Source organism: Topomyia yanbarensis, chromosome 3 (assembly GCF_030247195.1).
Source record: "Topomyia yanbarensis strain Yona2022 chromosome 3, ASM3024719v1, whole genome shotgun sequence".
Lineage (NCBI taxonomy): Eukaryota > Metazoa > Arthropoda > Insecta > Diptera > Culicidae > Topomyia > Topomyia yanbarensis.
The window spans coordinates 39,253,224-39,277,691 of NC_080672.1; the positions used below are offsets into that span (position 1 = coordinate 39,253,224).

Below are 24,468 nucleotides of genomic sequence, written 5' to 3' on the forward strand. Positions count from 1 at the left end.
CTCCATTCGAGCCGCCATGACATCACCAAATCACCACAAAATTTATTTATGAGTTCAATATATGGGAGTCCCGGGTTGAAAAAAAACTTGTCCTACATTCAGCAAAACGTCGAACAAAGAGGATCAGCGTGGGACGTTTGTTGAACAAACTTGTCTGCGAGAGAGTGCGAAGTTGATGCAAAAATGGAAATTAAATGAATTTTCTCTAATTTGATGCAAATTTATTATACATTCCTAGAGTGTTCTGCCCCTAGGTTCAAAACGTTTCTGGAATGGTATTTATTTACACACAGAACTTTCTTTCACTTTGCTGAGAATTTTATGCATTTGACATTCGGTCTATCCACTCATTCAATGCTTACTAGAACTTTATGTTAGAAAATGCATACACATCACAGCAGAATAAAAGAGAGGAGAATAGAAAGTATGAAAACTTTGCATATTTTTGTTTCTCAGTGTGTATAAACAACGAAAATGGCCAACTTTAAACATGCAAATTTACTTTGATTTTTTATAAGTGCCACTTGCAGTCATTCACAGTGCGGTTTGGCCGATGTGGCAAAATTTTTGAAGGCTGTCAAATTTTGGTTCAAAAAGTCTCCATTCGATAGCGCTATTGTATTGATGTTTTTTGCAAAAGGCAGCATTTGTGGTTAGATCGACAATAGTGTTTTTCTGGAAAAAGAAAGATTCAGTGCGCTTTCAGCGTAAAAACTTTAGGAAATTATTCTCGAATTAACCACCAGTAGTCTCGGAACATGAATCGCTGTTAGCTGCGCGCATAAAGTTCGGTAAGTCCACAAAAAACGGGCCGGCGATTCTGCAGAATCGCACCACAGCACATCGTAAGCGACGTGCAAGCTTGACGAGCGCGGTACTTGGAAAAGAATGAACGCAGGCGGCGATGAACATGGACACCTCTATATTTCAATTTTATGTTTTTTTAGTTCCTATCTTCCATCCGGTGTGTTGTGAGATTTATTAGTTTCTATAATTTTGATTTTGAATTAAGTAACAGTCGAAGTAATTAGATTAAATTCAATTAATATTCTACTCTACAGCAATTAACCTATAGCGTACAAAAGGGAAAGACAAAGGATTGACGTTGCATTCCGAACATCATTAACATAAAAAACGGCGGAAATTGCAGCGAAGATCTTGTAATGGAACCGGCTGGCGAAGTGGTTGGCCTGGCAAATGAGCTGGCTCGTGCGGTTAAAATCACAATGGATCCAGCAGCCTCACAGCAGGCTAGGATGGATGCGTATGTTGCATGTGAAAGGTAAGACAAAAACCCAAATCTATTGGAGGTCATATGATACTAAACATTTACTGTCTATAGGTTCAAAGAAGTCTCTCCGTTGTGTGCGCAAGCAGGTCTATTTTTGGTCACGGAAAACTATCCATCTATAGTTCGACACTTTGGACTTCAACTGATGGAGCATACGGTCAAGTTTAATTGGAATAACATTTCCCAGCAAGAGAAAATTTTCATCAAAGAGAATGCTATGAAGTTGCTGTGTGCAGGAGTAGGTGATGCCCAGGATCAGAGTGTATCGCATATCAAAGATGGGTTGTCTCGAATCATTGTTGAAATGGTTAAGCGAGAATGGCCTCAACAGTGGACCACTTTACTGGCAGAGTTAAGTGATGCCTGTTCAAAGGGTGTTGCTCAGACGGAGTTGGTTCTGTTGGTGTTCCTCCGATTGGTGGAAGATGTGGCACTGCTACAGACAATTGAGAGCAATCAGCGACGAAAGGACATCTACCAAGCTCTGACGGTGAATATGTCAGAAATATTTGATTTCTTTCTAAGACTCATCGAACTGCACGTGGGAGAGTTTCGAAATGCCACATCCATAGGAAACAAGCTTAAGGCTCTAGGGCATAGTCGCGTTGTGCAAGTTGCCCTGCTCACGCTAACCGGGTTTGTCGAGTGGGTTTCGATCAACCACATAATGGCTGCTAATGGGAGACTGCTTCAAATTCTCTGCATTTTACTAATCGACGAAGAGTTCCAGCAACCAGCGGCGGAATGTTTGCTTCAAATAGTGAATCGTAAAGGACAAATAAAAGACCGGAAGCCCCTGCTTCTATTATTCGACGAAGCTCCTGTGGGTCACTATTATCGGGCAGCTCTGCAAACCGAGCGCATGGGAAGTGAATCGTATTATGCTTTTCTAAAGAAACTAATTCAGGTTCTCAGCGGTCTCGCAGTTCAACTGACAGGTTTGTGGGGAAAAGAAGATTGTCTAATCCCGCGACAAAGTTTGTCAACTTTTCTGGAAACAGTTATTACTTTTACGCGTCACTCAAGTTACACACTAAATCACTCCGCTGCTCTGATTTGGATGAGCCTACTGAAACACGAACAAATCTGTCGCGATCCGCTACTATTGGATTACATTCCGAAGATAATTGAACTGATCGGACCTAAAATAATTAAAGTTGGATATCCAGCTTCGAGACCCACTGAAATTACGATGCATCCGCAGACGTTTATCAGTCTTGACTACGACGGCGAAGAGGAATGGTTGATATTCTTTTCTCGCTGCCGGACAGATATGCTAGAAATTTTTCGTCAAGCCACATTGATTGCTCCGTTGGTGACATTTTCTTACTGTGAACAATGGCTTAGCGCGAGATTACAGAAGGCACATTCCGAACGAAATACCACATGCAGCATCATCGATCCGGTATATCTGGAGTGGGATGCTTTGGTTAACGTGCTGGATGGTGTTCTGTCCCGTATTCTCTTAGTAACAGAACGCCCGTCCGTCGCAACCGGATTACGTTTGTTAGAAGAATGTCTCAAGGTGGATTCCAACGATCCTTTGATTTTGTCCGTACTATTATCCTGTATCTCAGCATTGTTCGTATTTCTCAGCATGTCATCCTGTCAAATAACATCTGCCAACTGCGTTGCCATGTCCGGAGTACAACTGTTGCCTCGAGTTTTGGACAAAATCTTTGCCGCACTGGTGTTTCAACCGGCTGGAGAAACTCGCTACAATCGCTCCAAGGCCGTAAAAAATCAACGACGTCACGCGGCATCGCTCATGGTAAAAATTGCCCACAAATATCCACTGCTACTTCTGCCCATTTTCGATCAAATAAACACCAGTGTGCACAATCTAATCCATCAACGAGGCCAGCTGAGCAATGTTGAACAGGTCACCCTGTTGGAAGCTCTTCTACTAATATCAAATCACTTCTGCGAATATGAACGACAGAGCAACTTTGTGGCGGAGATAACTAGAGATGCTGTAGCACTTTGGATGCATCTGTCACCGGTTGTGAAAAATGCACATACCTTCATTGACTTTGTCGGATTGAACAAACCTCCGGTTCAACAGTCCAGTGACCAACTCGATCAATGCAACATTAATCGAGGTCAGATTTTGTTCGCTCTCAATCTAATTCTCGGTGTCATCAAACGATGCTCCTGGCCGGATGATCCAGATCGTTGCTCCCGAGGAGGATTCGTCGTCGCGTTGACCGAGTCCGGAAATCCGATATGTCGCAATCCAGCGACTTCACATGTGGTTCCTCTTTTGCCCCACATTCTAGGCCTGATGCGAGTTCTCAACGAGCTATGGAAACCGGATGCTATGAATGCGGTCGATCATTACTTTAAAAGTGCTAACGGAATGCAGGAACATGAGAAAAAGCAGCTGCTAGGTGTTTCCCCGGTGCTCCAGGATCCCCTCGATCCGAACGTGAAGAGTCCCCCAACTCCATTCGATCGCATGCAAACGTTTCTGTCGCAAACTTTTGAACACTGCTATCACATGATGGGATCTGCGGGTGAGTGCATAATTTGTCAACTTTTCAGACATATTTTAACGATTTGATCTCGTTCTCACAGGACCTTCGCTTGGTCGTGATTTGTATGCGCTGCCTGGTATCGCAGACGCTCTAATCGGCAGCATATTTGCCTGTCTGGAAAACGTGCCGGATTTTCGTCTACGGACACTGGTGCGTGTCTTTTTCAAGCCATTCGTTTATTCCTGCGCTCCTGTGTTTCACGAAACGGTTCTACTGCCAATCTTTGCCCACTTTGCGCCATTCAGTGAGTTTGTTCTCCTTCCCCGTTTTGGTACAGGTCAAAAGCTTCCTTACTTATTTCATTTATTTTAAACAGTGCTGACAAGACTGACTGCTCGCTGGAAGTACATAACCGCCCTGTACGAGACCGGCGAACTGGGTGAAGACGTTAATGACACCCAGGAGGTGCTGGAAGATATGCTCAACCGATCGTTTACACGAGAGTATATCGATGTGCTGAAGGTGGCACTGGTCGGATGTACCGTCGATCCGACGGCGACGAGCACCAACGAGTCCAGCATGGACCACGACGACCAGAGCATGGATGGTCCCCCGCAGGCCCTGACACGGGCTGCTCAATCAGCCATGACATCCGAGGTGATTAGCGATCTTGGTGGAAAATTGCTGCGCAATCAGTACACCTGCACTCCGATCGTGATGACTGTTTTGAGGTAAGTGTTTCTATGCAATCGGATTCTTGGGCACAGAACTACAGAATGCAATCCACAAACTCAAAGTTTTGGGTGCTTTAATTTGATGAAAAACAAATCGTGTACACAGCGAATTTGGAGGTACAACGATGACCCATTTCATCGGTCCCGGGGTTGATAAAATGAGGATATTGACCAAATTGGTTATGGCAAGATATCAAATCCGGCCACAACAGAACGAAACAAATGTCTTCCTCGAACAAAGATAACAGACGGTTTTCCAGTCATTCCTGCGCATTACCTTCATGGTTGATAGTCCCGATTTCGATGTTAATGTCGCGCTTCAAGCCACAAGATCAGATAGCCTGCCACACGAGTAATTTCTTTGCGAACTTCGACAGCTTGATGTGTTCGAAAATCTCTGCCACTTTTCCTCTTCCAGTCGACGTATATTTCTGTTCAGGAATCTGTTTAAAGTTGGGCTTCGTCATACTATACCACGTAACAAAACTTCGTCTTCATGTACAACTTCAGCGATCGTTCTCTGGTCGACTTGTTTATCGTCAGGATTTGGAGTCACTACCTTTTTTTATGCCGACAGTCCGCCTCGTTTTTTAACTCGATGCACGATTGTAGACGACACTCCCAGATAAACGTGGGAATGATCTTTAAACAAAATGGATTCAGCAAACCGATCATTGAAATAAAAAAGACTGGAACATGCTAATCGTTTATATGTTGGACATGTTGCAAATCGATTGACTATGCGCAAAAATCTGGGTCTGAATCACCACAAACGACACCTCCCAAAATACCTCGTAATGATCAAAGGAGTTAGCGGAATCCGAGAAAATCTTTCCGATCAAGAGCTCCTGGAATATATGGAGGGCGGATCTACGGAATTAGTAATCTTCCGAATCATTAGGTCGAGGGACGGTAAGAAACTAGGTCCAGCAATATCGGAGTCGTGTTCAAAGAAAACAAATTGCCTTCTCAGGTAAAGTTGTTCAGTATTAGTGTCGTTGTAAAACCGTGCATCACAGAAACTGTTATATGCCAGCAATGTTTGCGATACGGATGGACACATTGCAATGAACTGCAAAGGAAGAGCAAGGTGCAAAAATAGATCGATAGTGGCGATAGAGACAATGCAACTAATAAACCAAATGTGCCAACTGGGAAAAATCTAGCTATAGAAATCAATTATCCTACAAGAGAGTACTAATCAAATCTCACATATTTGAAACACGACAGGAACTAATAGTACCTGTTTGAAGCAGGTACAGAATTTTGCAACACATGGTGAAATTTATGACTATTCAGAAAAATTATGCAGAGGCATTGCAAACGAAGAGCCACTCGGTGTGGAGCATAGATCGGTCAAACAAAAACAAGAAGATACCAAATGAGAATCAGGAATCTCAATCGGAAGTAGAAGAAAAAATGCACAAGGATGCAAAAAGCGGCGGACAGGAAATTCCGAGAACAGAAACCAGCAACTATATCGATGGAGCAGAATATGGAGCTGCGAAAGCGATGAGAAAAAACATGAAAGAGATAGTGGAGCAAAACGAAGCATATGTCGAATTGTTTAAAACCATTGGAAGAATGGTGCCGCCCACAAAGTTATGACAATGTTCAACAAAGCCCTGTGTACAGAAACTATATCTTTCAAATCAATAGTAATTCTTCAAAAGGGCTAATGAGACTTTTGTAAACAAACTTATTTCGCTCATTATTCCGCTACCGAGTTGAATTTCATGAAAAATACACATGAATCAACATCTTTATCCTTGGTAGAATCAATTTCAAATGTTTTTTGTGTTGAAATGATAACAAATTAGGAGAAATCAGCAAAACAAAAGTTTGTTTACAAATCTTATTAGCCCTATTCAAATGTTGATATGGAAATATGGTTCGTCCATATAGGGCCAAGCATTGAAATCGTACCAAAATATGCTGGACGTACCTGACAGGCAGTATCAAAGGGTTGCAACAAAACAATTCCAATAAATACGTGACGAACGAAAACAATTTAAAGTCGCGTAAATAAAAAATATTTCAGCAACAATGAACAACGAGAAACCATTATTCCTTACACGAGAATATCATACAAAGAAAAAGAGACAAAAACCTACCGGCAAGCAGCGATAGGGGACGTATCACAATAACATAAATGCACATGTTGCGTTATTCAGTGACCCCTCGTATGTTTCCTGTAGTAGCATTATACACACACAGGCGCGGCGAATCCGTTCGCCAGAAGTAGTTTAGTGAGGTCACCACCACCAGCAGCAGCTGAAGCTATTCAGTAAGAGCAGGAGGAGAAGAAGCAGTAACAACAGCCAGAGCTGACCGGGATAGATTACACCCCACAGAAAGTAGTGGCATGAAAGTACTTGGTGGAGGAGCTCCACAACTTTGTGGACACGAGAAACAATGTCCTTCGGAAGTCGCGCAAATAGTCCACAGTCGCTGGTGCCCTAAAACAGTTTCGCTAGCTTTTCAGAGCAGCGTGCACTCAGTGCACTAGCACGACTGCCAGAAGGTTAAGGAGATGATTCTTAGAATCCGAAAGGCGCTGGTGTCTGTCGTGAAGGAGTATGACACGGCAACGTGAAGAGCTGGTGTAGCTGAGCGAGCATTGATGACGTCTAAGGCTACTATCGACGTAGCTCCTCCGAAGCAGGGCAAGAACCTCGCCAGAAGCCAGAAGACTTGTGGGTTACTCACGAGGACGCTGTCGTTGCTGAGGGAAAGGACCTCACCCAACAGGGAGAAAGTTGGAGTACCGTTGTAGATTGGAAGGAAAAACACGGGAACAGCAAAAATGAAACGAAGAGCTAAAACAGGAGCAGAAGAGGAAAGCAAAACCTGCGGCTCGTCAGAAAATGCCAATCGAAGAAGTCGTGCTCATAAAAGCCAATGATGCGACCACCTATGCAGTGCTGCTCAAGAATGTCAGAGAGGACCCGGAGCTGAGGGAATTGGGGGAAAACGTGGTAAGAATCAGGCCCCGGTTAAATCCGGCATGAGATGCTTCGTACTCAAGCGGACGGAAACGACTATCAGACGGCTTTAAATGCCCTACCAACAAGAGGCCGGCTCCAGGCCGACGCGATAACCAAGATAAATCTGGATCTGCAATCAAAGCGACGTTACATAGAGTTTCTGTCGTAGTCTGCCACAACAGTTGTGTGCGGTGTCAACAACTGTTGTAGCAGTCTACAACAGAAAATATGCGACGTCGCTTTGATTGCAGAGCCGTATCAAGTCCACCCTGATAACGGTAACTGGGTAGTAGATAGATCGAGAACGGCAGTGGTAAATGTTCTAGGCAGATTCCCCATTTATAACGCTCATAAGAAGTCTTTGCGATCACCAAAATCAACGGCGTCTTCATGAACAGCTGTTACGCTCCTCCAAGGTGAACCGTGGAACAGTTCATCCTAATGCTGGAGCAGTTGATAGGTCGAAAGCCGGAAGTCATTGGTGCCGACATCAACGCCTGGACTGTGGAGTGTGGCTGTAGAATAACCAACACTATAGGGTGCAGGAAGCTCTAGAGAAGTTGGACGTACGATTGTGCAATGAAGGTTCCGTTAGCACATTTCGGAGAAACGGAAGGGAGCCTATTATCGGCGTCACATTCTGTAGTCCTTCATTGACGGCGTACATGAATTGGAGAGTATGCGAAACGTATACGCATAGCGACCACCAGGTGATTCGCTACCATATTGGTCAACGTAGCCCGGCTGCAGCATGGAGAAGGATGACCGGCAAGCGAAAGTGGAAGACGAAAGCCTTCATTGAGGCACTTCGACTGAACGGCGGGACCGAGGGCGTGGATGCGTTTGATCTAACAAGAAGGATTTTGGTGGCTTGTTAAGCCACAATGCCGCGAAAACTGGAACCACGCAAAAGATGGCGTCAAACTTATTGGCGGAATGAGACGCTTAGTACGCTGTATGCTGTTTGTTCCAGAGCCAGAAGGCGAGTTCAGAGAGCAATAGCGGAGCCAAATAGAGAAGAGCGCAAGCGTTTTGGGAAGCTAGGACCACTTTAAAACGGAAGAACAGGCTTAGCAAGTCAGATTGCCACAAGGAGCTATGCCGAGAAGTGGACGTCAAGCCCTGGGGTGACGCGTACCGAGTTATGGCGAAAATGAAGGGCTCGACGACGCCAGCCAAAATGTGTCCGGGTAAGCTGAAGATAATTGTGGAGGGTCTCTTCTTGAATCCAACAATCTGGCCATCAATATCGTACGGCGAAAAAGAAGCAGCAAATACGGACGATCGGCAAGTGACTAACGATGAGCTCGCATAATCATCAAAGCGCTTGAAATCAAGGAAAACTTCCGTGGTGCTGGAAGCTGTGATACTAGCATATTCGGTCATGTTCAGGATGCTGCTGCAGAAGTGTTTAAATGAAGTCTACTTCCCCGAAATGCGTAATGTGCAGAAGCTGGTGTTGCTGGCGAAGCCAGATAAGCCACCGGGCAATCCGGCCTCATAACACTACGGCTGCCAGGAAAGTTAAACTCGTGGGTTTCGCGAACGACGTGTCACTAACGGTGATGGGTAAAACACTTGAAGTAGAGGTGTCGGTGACGTCGACAATATACGCGATCGAGAGCTAGATGAACGGGATCAAGCTAGAAATAACCACAAGGCGGAGGTGTTGTGGGTCAACAATTACAAGCGGTTCAGCGGATGCATATCGACGTCGGAGGGCATATGATTGCATCGAAGCGTGCACTGAAGCAATTGGGAGTGATAATCAATGACCGGTTGAGTTTCAACAACCACGTGACTACGCCTGCGAAAAGTCGGCGAATCATGTCAAAGGTCGGCGGTCCGAAAAGCATCGCGAGACGTCTGCTATCTACTGTTTCGTTATCGATACTGCGATATGAGGTTCCTGGCTAGGATTCTGCGCTGACAACTTAGCGAAATCGTGAAAAGCTGAACAGGACAACATTTCGGCTGATGGCCGTACGAGTCACGAGTAGGTACATAACAATATCGTCGGAGACAGTATGCGTTATCCCCGGGATGATCTTCATCTGCATCACCCTGGCGGAGGAGGATGGCGAGAAAACGTGAGGAAGATGGTGAGAATCGATTCGATGGCGAGGTGGCAGCTAGAATACGACAGTACAGAAAACGGAAGGTGGACGTACTGACTCATCCCAAACCTGCGGCGTGGGTCAATAGAAAGTACGGAGAGATGAACTCCCTCCTGACACAGCTCCTGTTCGGCCACGGCTGCTTCAGGAAGTATCGTCATCGTTTCAGGCACGCAACGTCCCGTTGTGTCCGGAGTATGAGAACGTTGAAGCTATATCGAAGCGTATGGTCTTTGGATGCCCGAAGTTCGAAGCGACACGCAGAGAGTTGCTCGGACATCAATCCGGATAATGTCGTCCACATCATGACAAGCGACGTGAACACGGTCAACAGAGTGGTGGCGCACATCATGAGTGCCTTACAGCGAAAATGGCGTATTGAACAGCTAGTATCGGTTTCGGGAGAGCAATGCACCCGGTATGGGTCGCCGGGACGCCAGCGAACCGGACGCCACACTCCACCCGGAATCGCCGAAACGACCACGGTACCCTACCGGTTGACCCAAGATAAATACAGCGAAAACCAAGAAGAATCTAATCGGGAGAACGTTTTTCGTCGGGGAACTCTCCGTTGGCGTAAGCTAGATTAACCGTCAAGGAGTAGACTAAGTAGACCGCGACGGGACACCTCCAGTTGTGTGTCGTCGGGCACCAGCGATTCGGACGCCCTGTTTCACCGGAATCGCCGAACTGACCTCGACATCTGGTTGGTTGGCTCGCCAATGATTGGCTTATTTATACAACTGAAGAATCAGAAGTCAACAAGGGCAGCAATGGCAAACCTCGCTCCTAACTGGAAAACTCGATGCAAGTTTTGCGGAGACACGGACGAGTTTTGCCCCGCTTTTGGTAAACGATTTCACCGATATAATAAAAAAAAACACTTCATGAAGGTAGAAGAAGCAACGTATAAATCAAAGAACCGGAGATATCGATGTGTCGGAGAGGTGAAGGAAAACAACTCTAATGATGAATATTCCGAAGATGAAGAGTCGATAGACGAAAGTGAACAGGAGTACGAAATATCCAAGATTCATGATACTCGAATAACGGAGGTGGTGTAGCAGCTGAACTGAATCTGAAATTCAACAAGTCATGGAGTCATCTAGCTGGTTTCGCTCGTCTAGCGAAGCTCGCGGGTCAGCATAAACCGTCATTGCAGCCATCGACAGTGCTTGGTAATCCGATAAAGGTACTGGGACAAATAAAAGTGAAGTATCGTCGTTTCGAGCGCAAATATTGTTTGATATTGCAAGTTGATGGTGGATGTTGATCACCGTCCGCTGCTGTTAACCAAGGCATCTCGAGAGCTTGATTTCGTTCAGTTTTGTGAAGCAGTAGAGTTTAGTACATAGGAGCCTTGTAGTTCGACAGTAAAAAGGTGGAGTACCGCTGCCAATCGTTTGCTCCCAAAGGTGGTAGAAGATATTCCATCTATGATGGAGGTACGACATAAGCAGAATAAGTAGCATTACGATAAGAAGATTCGCTACTTACCGGAGCTTCAAGTTAGTGCACTTGTGTACGTATAGCTGGATCCAGCATCATCAAAGATAGGGAGTCCAGTGACCATACACAACCGATGTTGCCTATTCTATTAGGTCAGCGCGCCCGCTTAAAGCCGGGTAGATGAGTGGGTGCGCAAGAATGACGCAGTTGGAAAATGAACAAGCATTTCAGCGAGCAGATCTGCTGAAAGAGGAGAGACAGCAATGTGTGGATTCACAGAAGATGAAAACCTCGTACGGCTGCAAAGAAGTTTAAAGCTTATGAAGCTGTCAAGTGCATTCTGGCGTGAGTGTCCTGAGAATGCTACGGTCAACCGGAAGTAATCATGCATTCGTACGGTCAATCATGCATTCGTACGGTCAACCGGAAGTAATTATGCATTCGTTAATTGCGAAAATAAGCTCGCTACCAGCAATTCGGGAGAATATACTGGAAACATTGGAGGACTTCGCCGTAAATGTGCAAAACTTTTGTGCAACTGTTGAGTCATGTGGACTTGAAGAGTATATGTATAATATCACTTTATTACACCAGCTCGTCAGCAAACTGCCACCGACAGTAAAGCTAAATTGGGCACAACACCGAACAGAGCTTATAACAGTTAATTTGGCAACTTTCAGTGTATGGATCTACTCTTTAGCAGAAGCGGCAAGTTCCGTCATTTGCCTTACGATTCCACTGGATACGAAGCCAACGATGTCTGCCGGAGCAAGAAAGGAAACATTTCTCTCAATGCTCACTCGGAAACTGCCGTCGAATACAAAACTAAATCGAATATTTGTCCAAGGTCATTAGAGGAAGCCGCACTGGCGCCAGTTGACCCGTGCCTAGTATGCAACGAAGGCTGTAAATCTGTGGATAGGTGCAAAAGGTTCCTGGAGCTGTCGAGAGACTCTAGATGGGATGTAGTCCGAGAGTTTGGACTGTGTCCAACGTGTCTTCGCCAAATCAATGTTTGAAGCATCGTATGGGGAAGAAGCAACAGCTGGCAGAAGTGCTACAGGAGAAAATTGCCGATTATACCGCAAAAGGCTATATTCGCAGGCTTTCCGACGACGTGGTTAAGCAGCTGTCTGCTCAGACATGGTTCCTACCAGTATTACCAGTAATTAACCCGGAAAAGTTAGAATAGTGTGGGATGCAGCAGCCAAAGCTCACGGAAGATCCTTGAATTCTGCATTATTGAAAGGCCCTGATTCGCTATGCTCGCTTTTGTCCATTCTGCTACGTTTTCGTCTGCATCCTGTTGCAATAACTGGAGAAATATGTAAAATGTTCCACCAGTTACTGATTCGCGAAGAAGACCAGCGATAGCAGTGCTTCTTTTGAACGGATGAAAATAGCAAACTCGTGGTTTATGCTATGAGAGTCATGATCTTTGGGGCATGCTGCTCTCCCAGTGTCGCTCAGTGCGTTAAGAACGTCAACGCAGAACGACTCAAGATGGACTACCCAGAAGCATACGAAGCCATTACGAAGTCGCACTATGTCGACGACATGCTGATGAGCGTGAGGCACGTGCACGCCCAAGGTGGATTTCATATTAGAAACTGGATAAGCAATTCCAGAGTAGTCACTTCAGCGTTACAAGAGGCAAACACGGAAGAAAAGAGCCTCGATCTATCATCGGGGTTGTCCACGCAAAAGGTATTGGGTATGTGATGGAATGCATACCTTGATGTTTTCCCCTACAAGGTCGGCTGGAACCGGTACGACGAAGCATTGCTGAAAGGTGGAAGACGTCGTACGAAACGAGAGGTTCTACGGGTCCTGAATCCTGATGACTATATATGATCCATATGGACTAATCGAACACTTCCTAGCATACCTGAAGATTCTGTTACAGGATATTTGGCTATCTAGTATAGCCTGGGACGAGGAGATAGACGATGATGTGTTCGATAAATTGCTATCGTGGATAAAAGTCTTACCGCAAGTCGAAAATGCGAGGATTGCTCAATGCTATTGTCACAGCTTTCTGATTAGCAGATGAGGTGCAGCTACACACATTAGTTGGAGCTGGAAAGGATGGAATGGCAGCCGTGTCGTATCTTCAAATAGTCAAGAAAGGAAATATCAGTTGCTCTCTTGTCACTCCAATGACCAGAGTAACATCATTGAAACTAACATAGATTCCCCGACTGGAGTTACAAGCCGCAGTGATTGGCGCACGACTCGCGTCTGTCGTTGTCACTGTCATTGAAACTTTAGGTATGGATAAACTCGCATCGTTGACGGGACCAGTTCGTCGGATTCAGAGTGATTGAAATTCTGGAAACTACGGAGGCACGAGCTGCTGACGACGCTACGAAGTGCAGCACTCTTCCAGATCTGTCTGACGGGAGCAGGTGGTTTAATGGATTGAATTTCCTGTGGTCAACCGAGGACGAGTGGGGGCAGCTCACAATCCAGACTTGAGGAAGGGCGTCATGTTCTCCCAGAACAAATCATTCACGTCGCGGACTTCTCCAACTAGGTACGGCTTAGGAGAGTGGTCGCCTAGATGCTACGATTCATAGCAAGCTACCGGTTGAAGCTCCAAAAGAAGCTGTTCAGTATGGGATCGCTTACCTATGGCAAACTACACTTGACCGAAACATACCTGATTCGTAGCACACAGCAAGAATGTTTTTTTTATAATGAAGTCCACATTTTGCAAATACGCCAAGAAAGGTTGAAGAATTTGTAACACCTCTTCCAATCTAGTCCACTGTACAAGCAATCGCCGTGGTCTGATGAATGCGGCATAAAGTGCGTAGATATTGTCAAAGATGCAAGATTGCAAGCGCCGAACCAAACTCTCCAATCATGGCTGATCTGCCTCCTGGTCGACTAGCTGCTTTCGAACGTTCGTTTACGCACACTGGAGTCGACTACTTCGGTCCCATGAAAGTAGTGGTCGGTAGACGGATCGAGAAACGGTGGGGAATGTTAACAACCTGTTTGACTGTTCGAGCGATACATATCGAAGTGAATTCTTTGACTACTAGCCCTTGCATCATGGCAATCCGGAGCTTCATCGCTTGACGTTGCCAACCTCATAAATTTTACAGTGACCGCGGAACAAGCTTCATTGGCGCAGAACGAGAGCTAGAAAGACTCGATGAAGGAGTCGATCGCGACGAGATCATAAAAGAGCTCACTTCTTCCGTAAGCGAATGAACGTTTAATGCTCCGCTAGCTCCGCATATGGGAGGAAGCTGGGAACGGTTGATACGAGCCGTTAAGAAAAACCTGATGGTGGTTTGTTCTACCAAGACTCCATCCGACAAAGTCCTTCGCAATCTGTTGACAGAAATCGAGAACAGTGATGCGTTTCGGCTTCGCCTCATCAGAAACCGACACTAACACATTGTCGGAATAGATTAGCGCCGGCTTGACGCAAATCCCTTAAAACTAAAACATACTATGTGTTTCAATCAAACGACTGATCAAACGTGATGTCCCGTTCGAGCAGAAGTTCTGTTTATGCCGATAGTGAGAAATTTTGGTTTTTACCAAATTTTCCTCCTTAGGGTGAAATATAGCATAGTGCTTTCGCATAGGCCTGCTAAGCCAAGACAAGTTTCGGCTTCACTTGTGTCTCATCGGCATAAACAGAACTTCTGCTCGAACGGGACATCACGTTTGATCAGTCGTTTGATTGAAACACATAGTGTGTTTTAGTTTTAAGGGTTTTGCGTCAAGCCGGCGCTAATCTATTCCGACAATGTGTTAGTGTCGGTTTCTGATGAGGCGAAGCCGAAACGCAACATAGTATGAAATAAGGATTTGTGCCCTCCTGTACAAAGACTGGTTTTTACCAACAAATTTTCACCCTAGTGAGAAATTTTGGTTTTTACCAAATTTTCCTCCTTAGGGTGAAATATAGCATAGAGAACAGTGAATTCTCGTCCGTTAACGCACGTGTCGGTAGATGATGACTCTGCTCCAGCACTAGCTCCGAACCATTTTCTATTCGGTTCATCCAACGGTACGCCACCACTGGTCACTGCAGACGATAGTGGGATAGCTTTGAAGCAGAACTGGTGCACATTTTGGCAAATAGATTCTGGAAACGGTAGGTGATTATTTGCCAGAAATTACACGTAGGACAAAATGGTACATGCCGGTGAAACCCATCGTTGCTGGAGATATAGTACTTATCGTCGACCCAAAGATGCCCCGGAACTGTTGGCCAAAGGGAATAGTCATCAGTACTATCATCAGCCAAAAAAAACAGGTGCGGTCCGCAACCGTAAGAACGGCATCTGGTATCTATGAACGCCCAGCATCAAAGTTGGCAGTACTGGATGTTCAGGGCGTCGAGTAGTACACAAACCAGAAGTTGTCATACCCTGGAGGAGTGTTGCCTATTTTATTAGGTCATCGCGCCCACTATCTACATCACCCACTCTGGCGCCGACAGTAAGGATAGCAACCCTGCGAACGGGCACCATATGGAGTGAGTCTTAGCGCGACTCAGGTATATAGACTCTAGTAATTATTTATCACGAGTGAAAAAGCACAATCTGCACATAATGCAAAAAACACATACTTAACTCTACGGCTACATGATATTGAACTTAAAATTAGTGAAGTAATCTATTACTTAAAATTAGAAACTAAATCTAGTGCTACAATATTTAATCTACCTGTTCAACGCAAAAACGCACACTCTCGGAAACTTTAACTAAATTCAACAACTGCTTAAATGAGCGCTCATACCTAGTAGATATGGGAGGTAACAGGTATTTGAAACCGCGAACATCGCAGCCACAGCCTTCAACGGGTAGTCCAGAAAAATCAGCGGGAGGAGAACGTCACTCCGGCGCTAGCTTAGCTCTGTCACTAAGTTAGTGTCTGATTCTGATGAGACGAAGGCGAAACGCAAATTCTATAACTAATTTAGTTACAGGTTTCGTGCTCTTCACGAGCAAAGATAGTTTTAAACAATTTTCTCCTTAATGGAGAAAAAGTAGTGTTTAACCTAAATTGCTCTCCACTAGAGAAAAATATAGCACAGTGCATCTTACAATGGCTTGTTAAGCCAAACCTATGTCAACTAATTCAGAGTCTTTGCATCGGGACAAATCCAATGCTCATTCGTTACTGGAAAATCGAAGGTAGCATTCCTCAAAATGCTAACGATTCTCAAATTAGATCAGCATGCAGCAGTAATCGGAGCTCGCATGCTACAAATTTCATACTCAAAAAAATCATACTTCAACGATAAAACCATCCAATGTTTTCTAACTACTCTCGTTGTAGCGTGCTTTCGTGGAACGATAGTAATTCAAGTCTCAAGGCAACTTTTCTCAGCGGTCCAGTGATTCGATTCCTTGCCTCTGAGCAGCTGGTCACTGACACCTTGGCATCCAACATCATAATCGCAGTTCTACAAGGCCTTCAATTACACGGGCAACATGAAGCCAATCAGGTAAGATCGCTTTTCCTGGTAGATATTATGTTCCTTTCTCATTCTATTGTGATTTCAATTAAATTTTCAGGCATCTCTTATCACACTGGGTGTGCAGGCGTACGAAATCCTGCGGCCAAAGTTTCCCTGCATTCTGGAGGTGCTGCAACAAATACCCAACATCAGCGCAGCGGACATCCAGAAGCTGGATGAGAAGATCTCGATCTCCGCTAGCACCAAAGGGAACAAGATTGATAAAGCCAAGAAGGATCTGTTCAAGAAGATAACCTCGCACATAATGGGTCGCAGTTTGGGTCAGCATGGCAAGAAGGAAGTTCGTATTTTGAACCTGCCACCTATCGTTCCACCAACCGCAGCGACAGCACGCAACGTATACAATCTGATCGACGGCGGTCAGGAGACGGGACTGGCACATCTCTTTGCCAGTCGGAGTTAGTTTCGGCCGCGTGTACCACCTACCTATCAAATAGGCACTGTTGCTTAGATTTTAAAATTGTTAGTTCTCTTATTAGTTTTCTTATTTTCTCTCTCTCTCGATCCCAGTTCAAGTTTACATCCTTTACTTTTTTTGTATTCCATAGGGAACAAAATCTCACGCTGAAACCGACACCGGTTGCTTGTTAATTGCGCTTCTCATATTGTGTTATACGAATTTTAATTTATTTACCTGCTATTGGAACTAAAAAAATCGCTTACCGAGAATTACGCCACAGCTGCCAGCAGTAGTTGTTTTTAAAATTGTATTTATTCATTTGAAATTTGTTGGCATTTCTGCTAAAAAATGGACTCAATTCCACTGCATATAATCGAATCAAATTACGAAAATGGATAGGGTGTCATTTGATAGGAATTATTTAAATACTAGGAACTGAAGGAAAAACATCATTACGTGCAGTTCTAGTTTATTATAGTTGATCGTGATAAGGATAGCAAGCATTGAACGGATAGAGCGTGAATGAATTTGTACGAGTAGAATACCTACATGTTAATTTTTGGTATTGAAGTCATCACTGAGAAAATGGAACCCAATTATACATCTATGATCAAACAAATGGTGTTTCGAAGACCGGGAAAAAAATCTAGAAACATATAATGATAAAATATAATAATAATCACTATTATTATCCAGCCATTGAAGCTACTGGGTCAACTTAATTTCTGTTCTTATCACAGCGCCTATACATTGAGGAAGTCAATAACGCTGGGGTGTTCATATACCACGTGAACAAAATAGTATTATAAATTCACTCCTTCCCCTCAATGGACTCACGTGGACATTTCCTGTAGCCCTATCTAGACCTGTGCGCCGCCGCGCCACGCCGCCGCCGCCGGTAAATTTCAACAAACGCCGACGCCGAGAGGTAGACCGGCGGCGCGCCGCCGACGCTTTTTTCTCACGCCGACAATTCGCGAACTCGAAAATCATTGACTCATAATTTCATCCACAAATCTATGAACACTGTCTATCGTCCGAATATACGACGTTAACTGATTCATGATTTATCACATTGATCTTTATTTGGTACCGTAAACCGGGGTGACATTGATCACTTTTCGAAGTAATCATTCCATATTTTTAGACGCAACACATTTTTTTCAAGTTTAATATTCTTAAACCATGTACTGATGTAAGGAAAACAAGATTGGATAGTTTTACCTAAAATTGTCCGCTTACAGGTATTTTTCCAAAAATGATTTCAAGTTGATGTCCGTTTTCGTATTCCGGGGTGACTTTGATAACCTGCATGTTCACCCACATTAAGTTATTGATATCAATGTTTTTCATTCAAATGTTTGTTTAAACTAATTCTGGAAAGATACTCATTGTTAAATAGATGTTAATTGGTATTATACAAAGTATTCAATGTACTGTAAAATTCGAGTAACCAAAATTCGTATAATTTGTGTCCAACTAGAATAAAAGATTCTGAAAACCTTTAAAACTGCTAAAATTGTTTTATTTCAGTGCTTTATCAATGTACAAAATGTTTCATCCATTTTAACACGATAGAATATTGAACAATAAAAAAAGTTGCGAGTTTTAGCTTAAAAATTTTGAAATAATTGCCAACTAGTTTCACAAAAAATTGCATTTAAAATAAACAAACTCTTAAAAGTAAATTTGGTGCATCCCACTCTAAAGGAAAATAAAATCTCGCTTGTAATTTATTACTCTTGCTCAAATCTGAGATTTATTTGTTTTATAAAAAATCGACACATTAGGAAGCTTCGTAAAAATAAGGTAAAGTCAAAATTCGGTTTAATGTAGTTTTTGTACCCAGAAACCGAACAAAATACTTAAAAAGTATAACAAACCAGTATTTCATAAGTTTAGAGTAAAAATCATTTCAAACTAAAATGATTCGGTAGACTATTCCGGTTTAATAAGCGATCTACAAAAAAAGTTTCGAGTGATCAAAGTCACCCCGATGATCAAAGTCACCCCGGTTTACGGTATTAGTGGTTGTGAATTAGATCACAAAATTAACAAAGTCTTGATATTTTCTCGAAAATCATTACACGATACTCGGAATATAATTCATGGAGCCATTCTTGCTTCGTCAACTGGTTATGATTGCGAGCATATAAGTTACAATTCACCATTAGTGGAATGGTCCAGAAATTTAAAAAAAAAATACTTCCACTTTCAAGATATAGTTGATTCCTAATATGTTAGACACGATTCACCAGTGGAGCTCGGCTTCAAGGAACTCTGACTATTATTTATGAACTATTCACTTTACTCTTTGGTTTTGAAATTTCTATGTGAGCTATTGTGTACAACTGCTAGCAACCAGTCTCAAAAGCGCGAGAATTATATATACTACTAGGACCTGTAACCCTGTTATTCTTTTGTTAAGATTCAGTGTAATGTTCGAAATTAAATGAAACTGTGCTGAGCACCAAAAATACATTACCTAGCTACAATTCATGTCCGTGAAATAATTAAGAAAACTATAAGACACGTGACTCTGTGTAAAAAATCCGACGGTAAGCTCAAGACTAAAATATCACGATAACACGACGAGAATTTACGAAAATCGTTGCGCATCCTAGGGACAGATCACTCTAGAAATGTATAACAAATTTGTATCAAATTAGAAATAATGCAATTAATTTCCATTTTTGCATCAACTTTGCACTCCCTCGCAGAAAAGTTTGTTTAACAAACGTCCTACGCTGATTCACTTTGTTCGACGTTTTGTTGAACGTAGGGCTAATTTTTTGTAGGGTTTTGACGTCTTACATGCAACACAAAATACATTATCAATTTCTATTTTGATGGAAAGAAATGCATTTCATTTAGCTGATTTTTAAAAATGTGATCTGCCCCTAGTGCATATTGTTCAATTCTGGACTTTTTTAGTCAATAAAGTTAATATAAATCAATATATCATCAAGGTCTGAACTAGAATCATAAAAATATTAAACATATTCAGATACAACCACCTACTAAACATTTGAGTATAATGGATTATTTTTTTTGCGTGAACTAATTTTGTAAAAACACAAAAATTATTTTCAATACGAGGTTTATTTATCATTGATTGAATCGTGACTTATTTTGATTTTTTTCCTTAAGAACAGTTTTCGCACGTTGGTGCACTGATGTGGCGATGTAGAGGGTAAGATTTCTGGTCTCATAAATTATTCATCGTGTGATCTAGCCCCACTCAGGAAAGATTTTCAGTGTCAGTTGCATCAGCCCGGTATCACAGACAAATAGGTCGTAACACGAGATGAATTTTCCTCACTCGTAGGAAAAACGGTCGATTTAATTACAAAAATGCGCCATATCAGCGAGCGTGGCGTTAGTGAAAAGATTTTGACACAGAGCTAAATGCGTTACTTAGTTTCTGCACCCACCCGAAAACGTTACCGTCTTTTTAATTTCATGCAAACCAAAACAAATAAAATGGGCTGGAAATGTGAAACTCATTCTTGTTGAAGTGCCCAAGGCGGGAGTTGTTTACAACCACTTCTTAAGTTACAACACGATGCCGATCTGTGAGTAAGCACATAATAGGATGTTAGTACTTTGATTTATTCGGTGTATCGAATCTAACTAGATGTATGCAATGGATTAGAACTTGTTGGTCCCCGGAACTGCTGGAGAAATTGGCGGGGTGCAGGTGCTACGAAAACTAGAGATATGCTCAGACCATTTTCAATCAGGCTTGTGTTTAGTGATCAGTTTCAACCCAACAGGAGCTAAAACATTAAGTCGTGGAATTATGAATGATAGTAACTGTATATTTAGGTTTCGCAGGGTGTAGATCTGTATGATTCCAGCACATCGAGCATACTTTGCATTCAAGATAGAAGCAAATTTTACGTTGGTTTTTGTTAATGTAGTGTCATGGAATCGTATATGCTTTATCATCGCGGCGATTTTGTACTTACAAGAAGTAAAAGTAAACGCCAGCCTGGAAAATGAAGAAATCCCAGTAAAGTTCAGCCGGAATTGAACTGGAAATCTGGCTGGTTCCAGTTCGTACACGGGATCCAGTGGCACAACCGATTCTAACTACAATCGGTTGTGTCACTGGAGCAGGAATACGAACTGGAACCAGCCAGAATCCCGGTTCATTTCTGAGCTGAGCTTAAATGGGATGTCTTGAAAGGTGTCCTTACACGATTATTAAAAGTGACATTTCTGCGCAGTAATGCTATTAATAACGCATCGTGTTAGGGTACCTGATATATGCGGGATTCTAAAAGAGCGACGGTAAAGAAGACTAAATAGAAACAAAAAACAATGAAACGACAACAAGGATTAATTTCCTCAAACAAAACAAAAACTGTTTCACCGTTGCTTAATTTCCCAAATATAGAACAATAAATAATAATTCATTCTTCAAATTTGTCCATTGCAATCATTATTTCATGCGAAGTCGTAGTATGTAACCTCGACAATTTTTCTATTTCGTTCTTCAAATTTAACAACTAAAAATAGTTCCACCTTTCATTTATTATCTTGCATTTCGCAAGCAGGGTGGGCACTATTAGAGCTTCAGTTTAAAAAAAAATGATGTGGTTGCGAGAATTACATTTTGTGCAATGTGTTCAACAGATGTCGCTAGTACATTGTGGGCAATGATTTTTTTAGAATTTTCTTCAAACTGTAACGTCTGCTTGTATGTGCCTGATACAATAGAAACCAAAAATTTGGGAAAGGAATTGTACTGCCAAGAATTTTTTTAGTTACATAGGTGTCAATATTCGTCACGCCGACACACGCCGGCGCGCCGCCGCCGATGGGGTCCAACGGCGTGACGCCGCCAACGCCGCCGCCGCCGGCCAAATATGTCGCTTACGCCGCCGCCGATTAAAAATGCATCGGCGCACACCTCTAGCCCTATCCCAGCAATGTCCACTTGAACTTTTCTGATTTGCTGTCGATAATAATTATTATTCTAGTATCAAATTTTACTGGTTCAAACATTCGTGAAATTACCTCATTTCTGAAAAACTGATAACTATACACTATGCAAATAATTCATTTATTTGGTGTTGACGTCATTGCCAATACCTTTTTGGTGGTATCCAACGGAGAAAATAGATCGAAATGTTCAGTGAAGCGAAAGCAATTATGTGGAAAAAATCTTCCCCCAGAGGCAGTATTGGAACCATCAACCTTTGAGACTCCGGCCCAATGTACAAACCCTTAGAGGACACCACCACAAAAACTTATACACTATTCCTAAAATGCACTTATTCGCATAAATCTTGTTCATACAACATTGAAACAATCAGTGAATTCTAGAATTGACTTATTATCTTTCAAATCATCATCCAAAATTTGTGAGATTTGACAAAACTACTGAGAGTAACATATTGCTGGGCTTTTTTTACTCTGCCGATTTTGGCAATGCTGTTATGAACTATTCGAGTGTTTCGCACATTGCCTAAATCCATGATCATGCATATTTGTTTTTATTATAAAGAAAAAAAAACTAGGATGAAGAATCCACGTTAACATTTGCCCCACTCAATACCACTTTTTATGAACAAGAATATACGTTTTCGTATTCCCTACCCTCCGCTAAATTCTATATGTGGTATATTTATGTTTCCTGGCTTTCGCAGCATTAAAGGCCAACCAATGACATGATCCGTAAGACCCATGGTACAGCAACATTATTTTCATTGATTACAGTATATGAATATTCCCTTAACGCATGTAAGGGACACGTGCACGTTTCGTATCGTGTACAAAACGATTTGAACAGGGAGAGTTGAAATGCCAAACTCATGTTGCTAACATTTGGAAAACAAAGCGCGGGATCTTCTGTCCACCTGTTGGGAATGCTCTACGCTACTACGGTTTCCTTTCGTGATTGACTCATGAGGTCGAATCATTGGAACGAGACCGTAGTGATTACTCTCGAGTAAGTAAAATGCCCTGCAGACACCCCTCAGCTTTTTGATCCTTTATACATAGCTGACTACACCCTTATTATTTACGACGAATGCGAGATTCGTTCGAAAGTGGTTGGTATTCCAGTTTACTGCAGCAAAATCTAATGGACTTACTCGCATTCGTCGTAAACAAGAATAAGGGTGAGACGGCTGTTTGGGATGATTATGGAGACATACATCAAAACAGACAAGCGAAATGTAAGGTTTCGTTACCATATGTCATTAATCCATATGTTGATAGGCCACTACCTAGGGTCCAGACGATGGAGTCATCTGTCTGGTGTCGGTGATAGGCACGGTGACAGGCAAGAACGCAACGTAAAATTCAGATGGATACTTTCAGAAATTAAATTCACGAGACGTTTTAGATAGCGAAAAGTACACTTCGAAACTTCGCAGCTTTTATTTTATTTATCGAACCACACAGCAAGTATGAGTACACTCACCGTCAGTGAATCAATTTCTCCGGAGACCGTGTACAAAGTTTTACAAAGTATTTACAAGTACAAAGTACAAATACAAAGTATTTGTATTCCAAACACAAACCAAAAAGTTGTGAATTGTACCTTCCGCTTCTGCAACTGAACTGAATATTCGACCAGTGCGTAGCTTACAGCTTTAGCTTCGTGCGTCTCCAGTGGCGACGCTTGGCGTTGTAACTATAGGTAAAAAAATTCAAATTAGTGCATCTCACTTTGAGCTACTTCAATTAGTTTCTTACCGGATTGTGTTACCCGTACGCATCCTGATCCACTGTGGAATGGGTCTGTTTTGCTTCAGCTTTTTCGCTAGCTTCTGCTTAATCCTAAAGGTCTTATGGGCCGACTGCAATGAAAATTTGATAAAGTAGTAATATAGTCAGTTTTAAATGTAGAAAAACGGCTAAATTATTGATAAATTCATTGTAAAATTAATATTTTTGTACAAACCATTTCGATCTGATGTGTTCACTTCGATCCAATATGACGGAAAAGAAGGTGACATATCAACGGAAGAAGTTAAACGCATTTGAAGTGAAACTTTTGAGGATAGAAACGCAAAATTTCTATCGCCCCTGTCACCATCTTGCGGCGGGCATGTGTATAAAGTGCCATGTGCACGACCCGTTAGTTTCAGACGAGGTCGACGTCAAAATTGACTATGAGCCAAAGTCCTTAGAGTTCTATCCCAGTAAAGCTCAGCCGGAAATGAACCGGAATTCTGGCTGGTTCCAGTTCGTATTCCGGCTCCAGTGACACAACCGATTCTAGTTAGAATCGGTTGTTGCACTGGAGCCGGAATACGAACTGGAACCAGCCAGAATTCCAGTTCATTTCCGGCTGAACTTTACTGGGATGCAAATCATTTCACACACCGCTTGGATGGTTTGTTTTCCTCCAACTGTCATATTGTCGCGCTTATAATAAAATCTCACATTGCGGGCGTCTGAAAGGCGCATCAAATATAGCCGCAGTTGCTCCGCAAGCAGATTTCAGTGGAGCTTTATTTTTCTGCCTGCTGTGTGCTTTTCG

At 42.8% G+C, this 24,468-nt stretch overlaps 2 protein-coding genes across 3 annotated transcripts; one reads left to right on the forward strand and one right to left on the reverse strand.

The window, feature by feature from the left end:
* The first annotated feature begins 629 nt into the window (after positions 1-629).
* On the forward strand, positions 630-17,671 carry LOC131689816 (exportin-5). Of its 2 annotated transcripts, XR_009305479.1 has the most exons (8): positions 630-791; positions 1,062-1,282; positions 1,343-3,807; positions 3,869-4,072; positions 4,145-4,499; positions 16,366-16,534; positions 16,605-17,029; positions 17,116-17,671. XR_009305479.1 is itself a non-coding variant. In XM_058975127.1 (7 exons), the coding sequence occupies exons 2-7, from the start codon at positions 1,164-1,166 to the stop codon at positions 16,968-16,970; spliced, it is 3,678 nt and encodes a 1,225-aa protein (XP_058831110.1). In that variant the 5' UTR covers positions 630-791; positions 1,062-1,163; the 3' UTR covers positions 16,971-17,671. The 2 variants fall into 2 exon arrangements, 1 of the variants encoding a protein (XP_058831110.1); XM_058975127.1 differs by having other exon boundaries at positions 16,605-17,671.
* A 5,648-nt stretch (positions 17,672-23,319) lies between these two features.
* LOC131689833 (large ribosomal subunit protein eL39) lies at positions 23,320-24,012 on the reverse strand. Its single transcript, XM_058975154.1, has 3 exons — positions 23,887-24,012; positions 23,679-23,782; positions 23,320-23,616 (listed from the first exon to the last, which is right to left on the reverse strand). Exons 1-3 carry the CDS (start codon positions 23,887-23,889, stop codon positions 23,568-23,570), a joined length of 156 nt encoding a protein of 51 aa, XP_058831137.1. The 5' UTR covers positions 23,890-24,012; the 3' UTR covers positions 23,320-23,567.
* Positions 24,013-24,468: the final 456 nt, after the last annotated feature.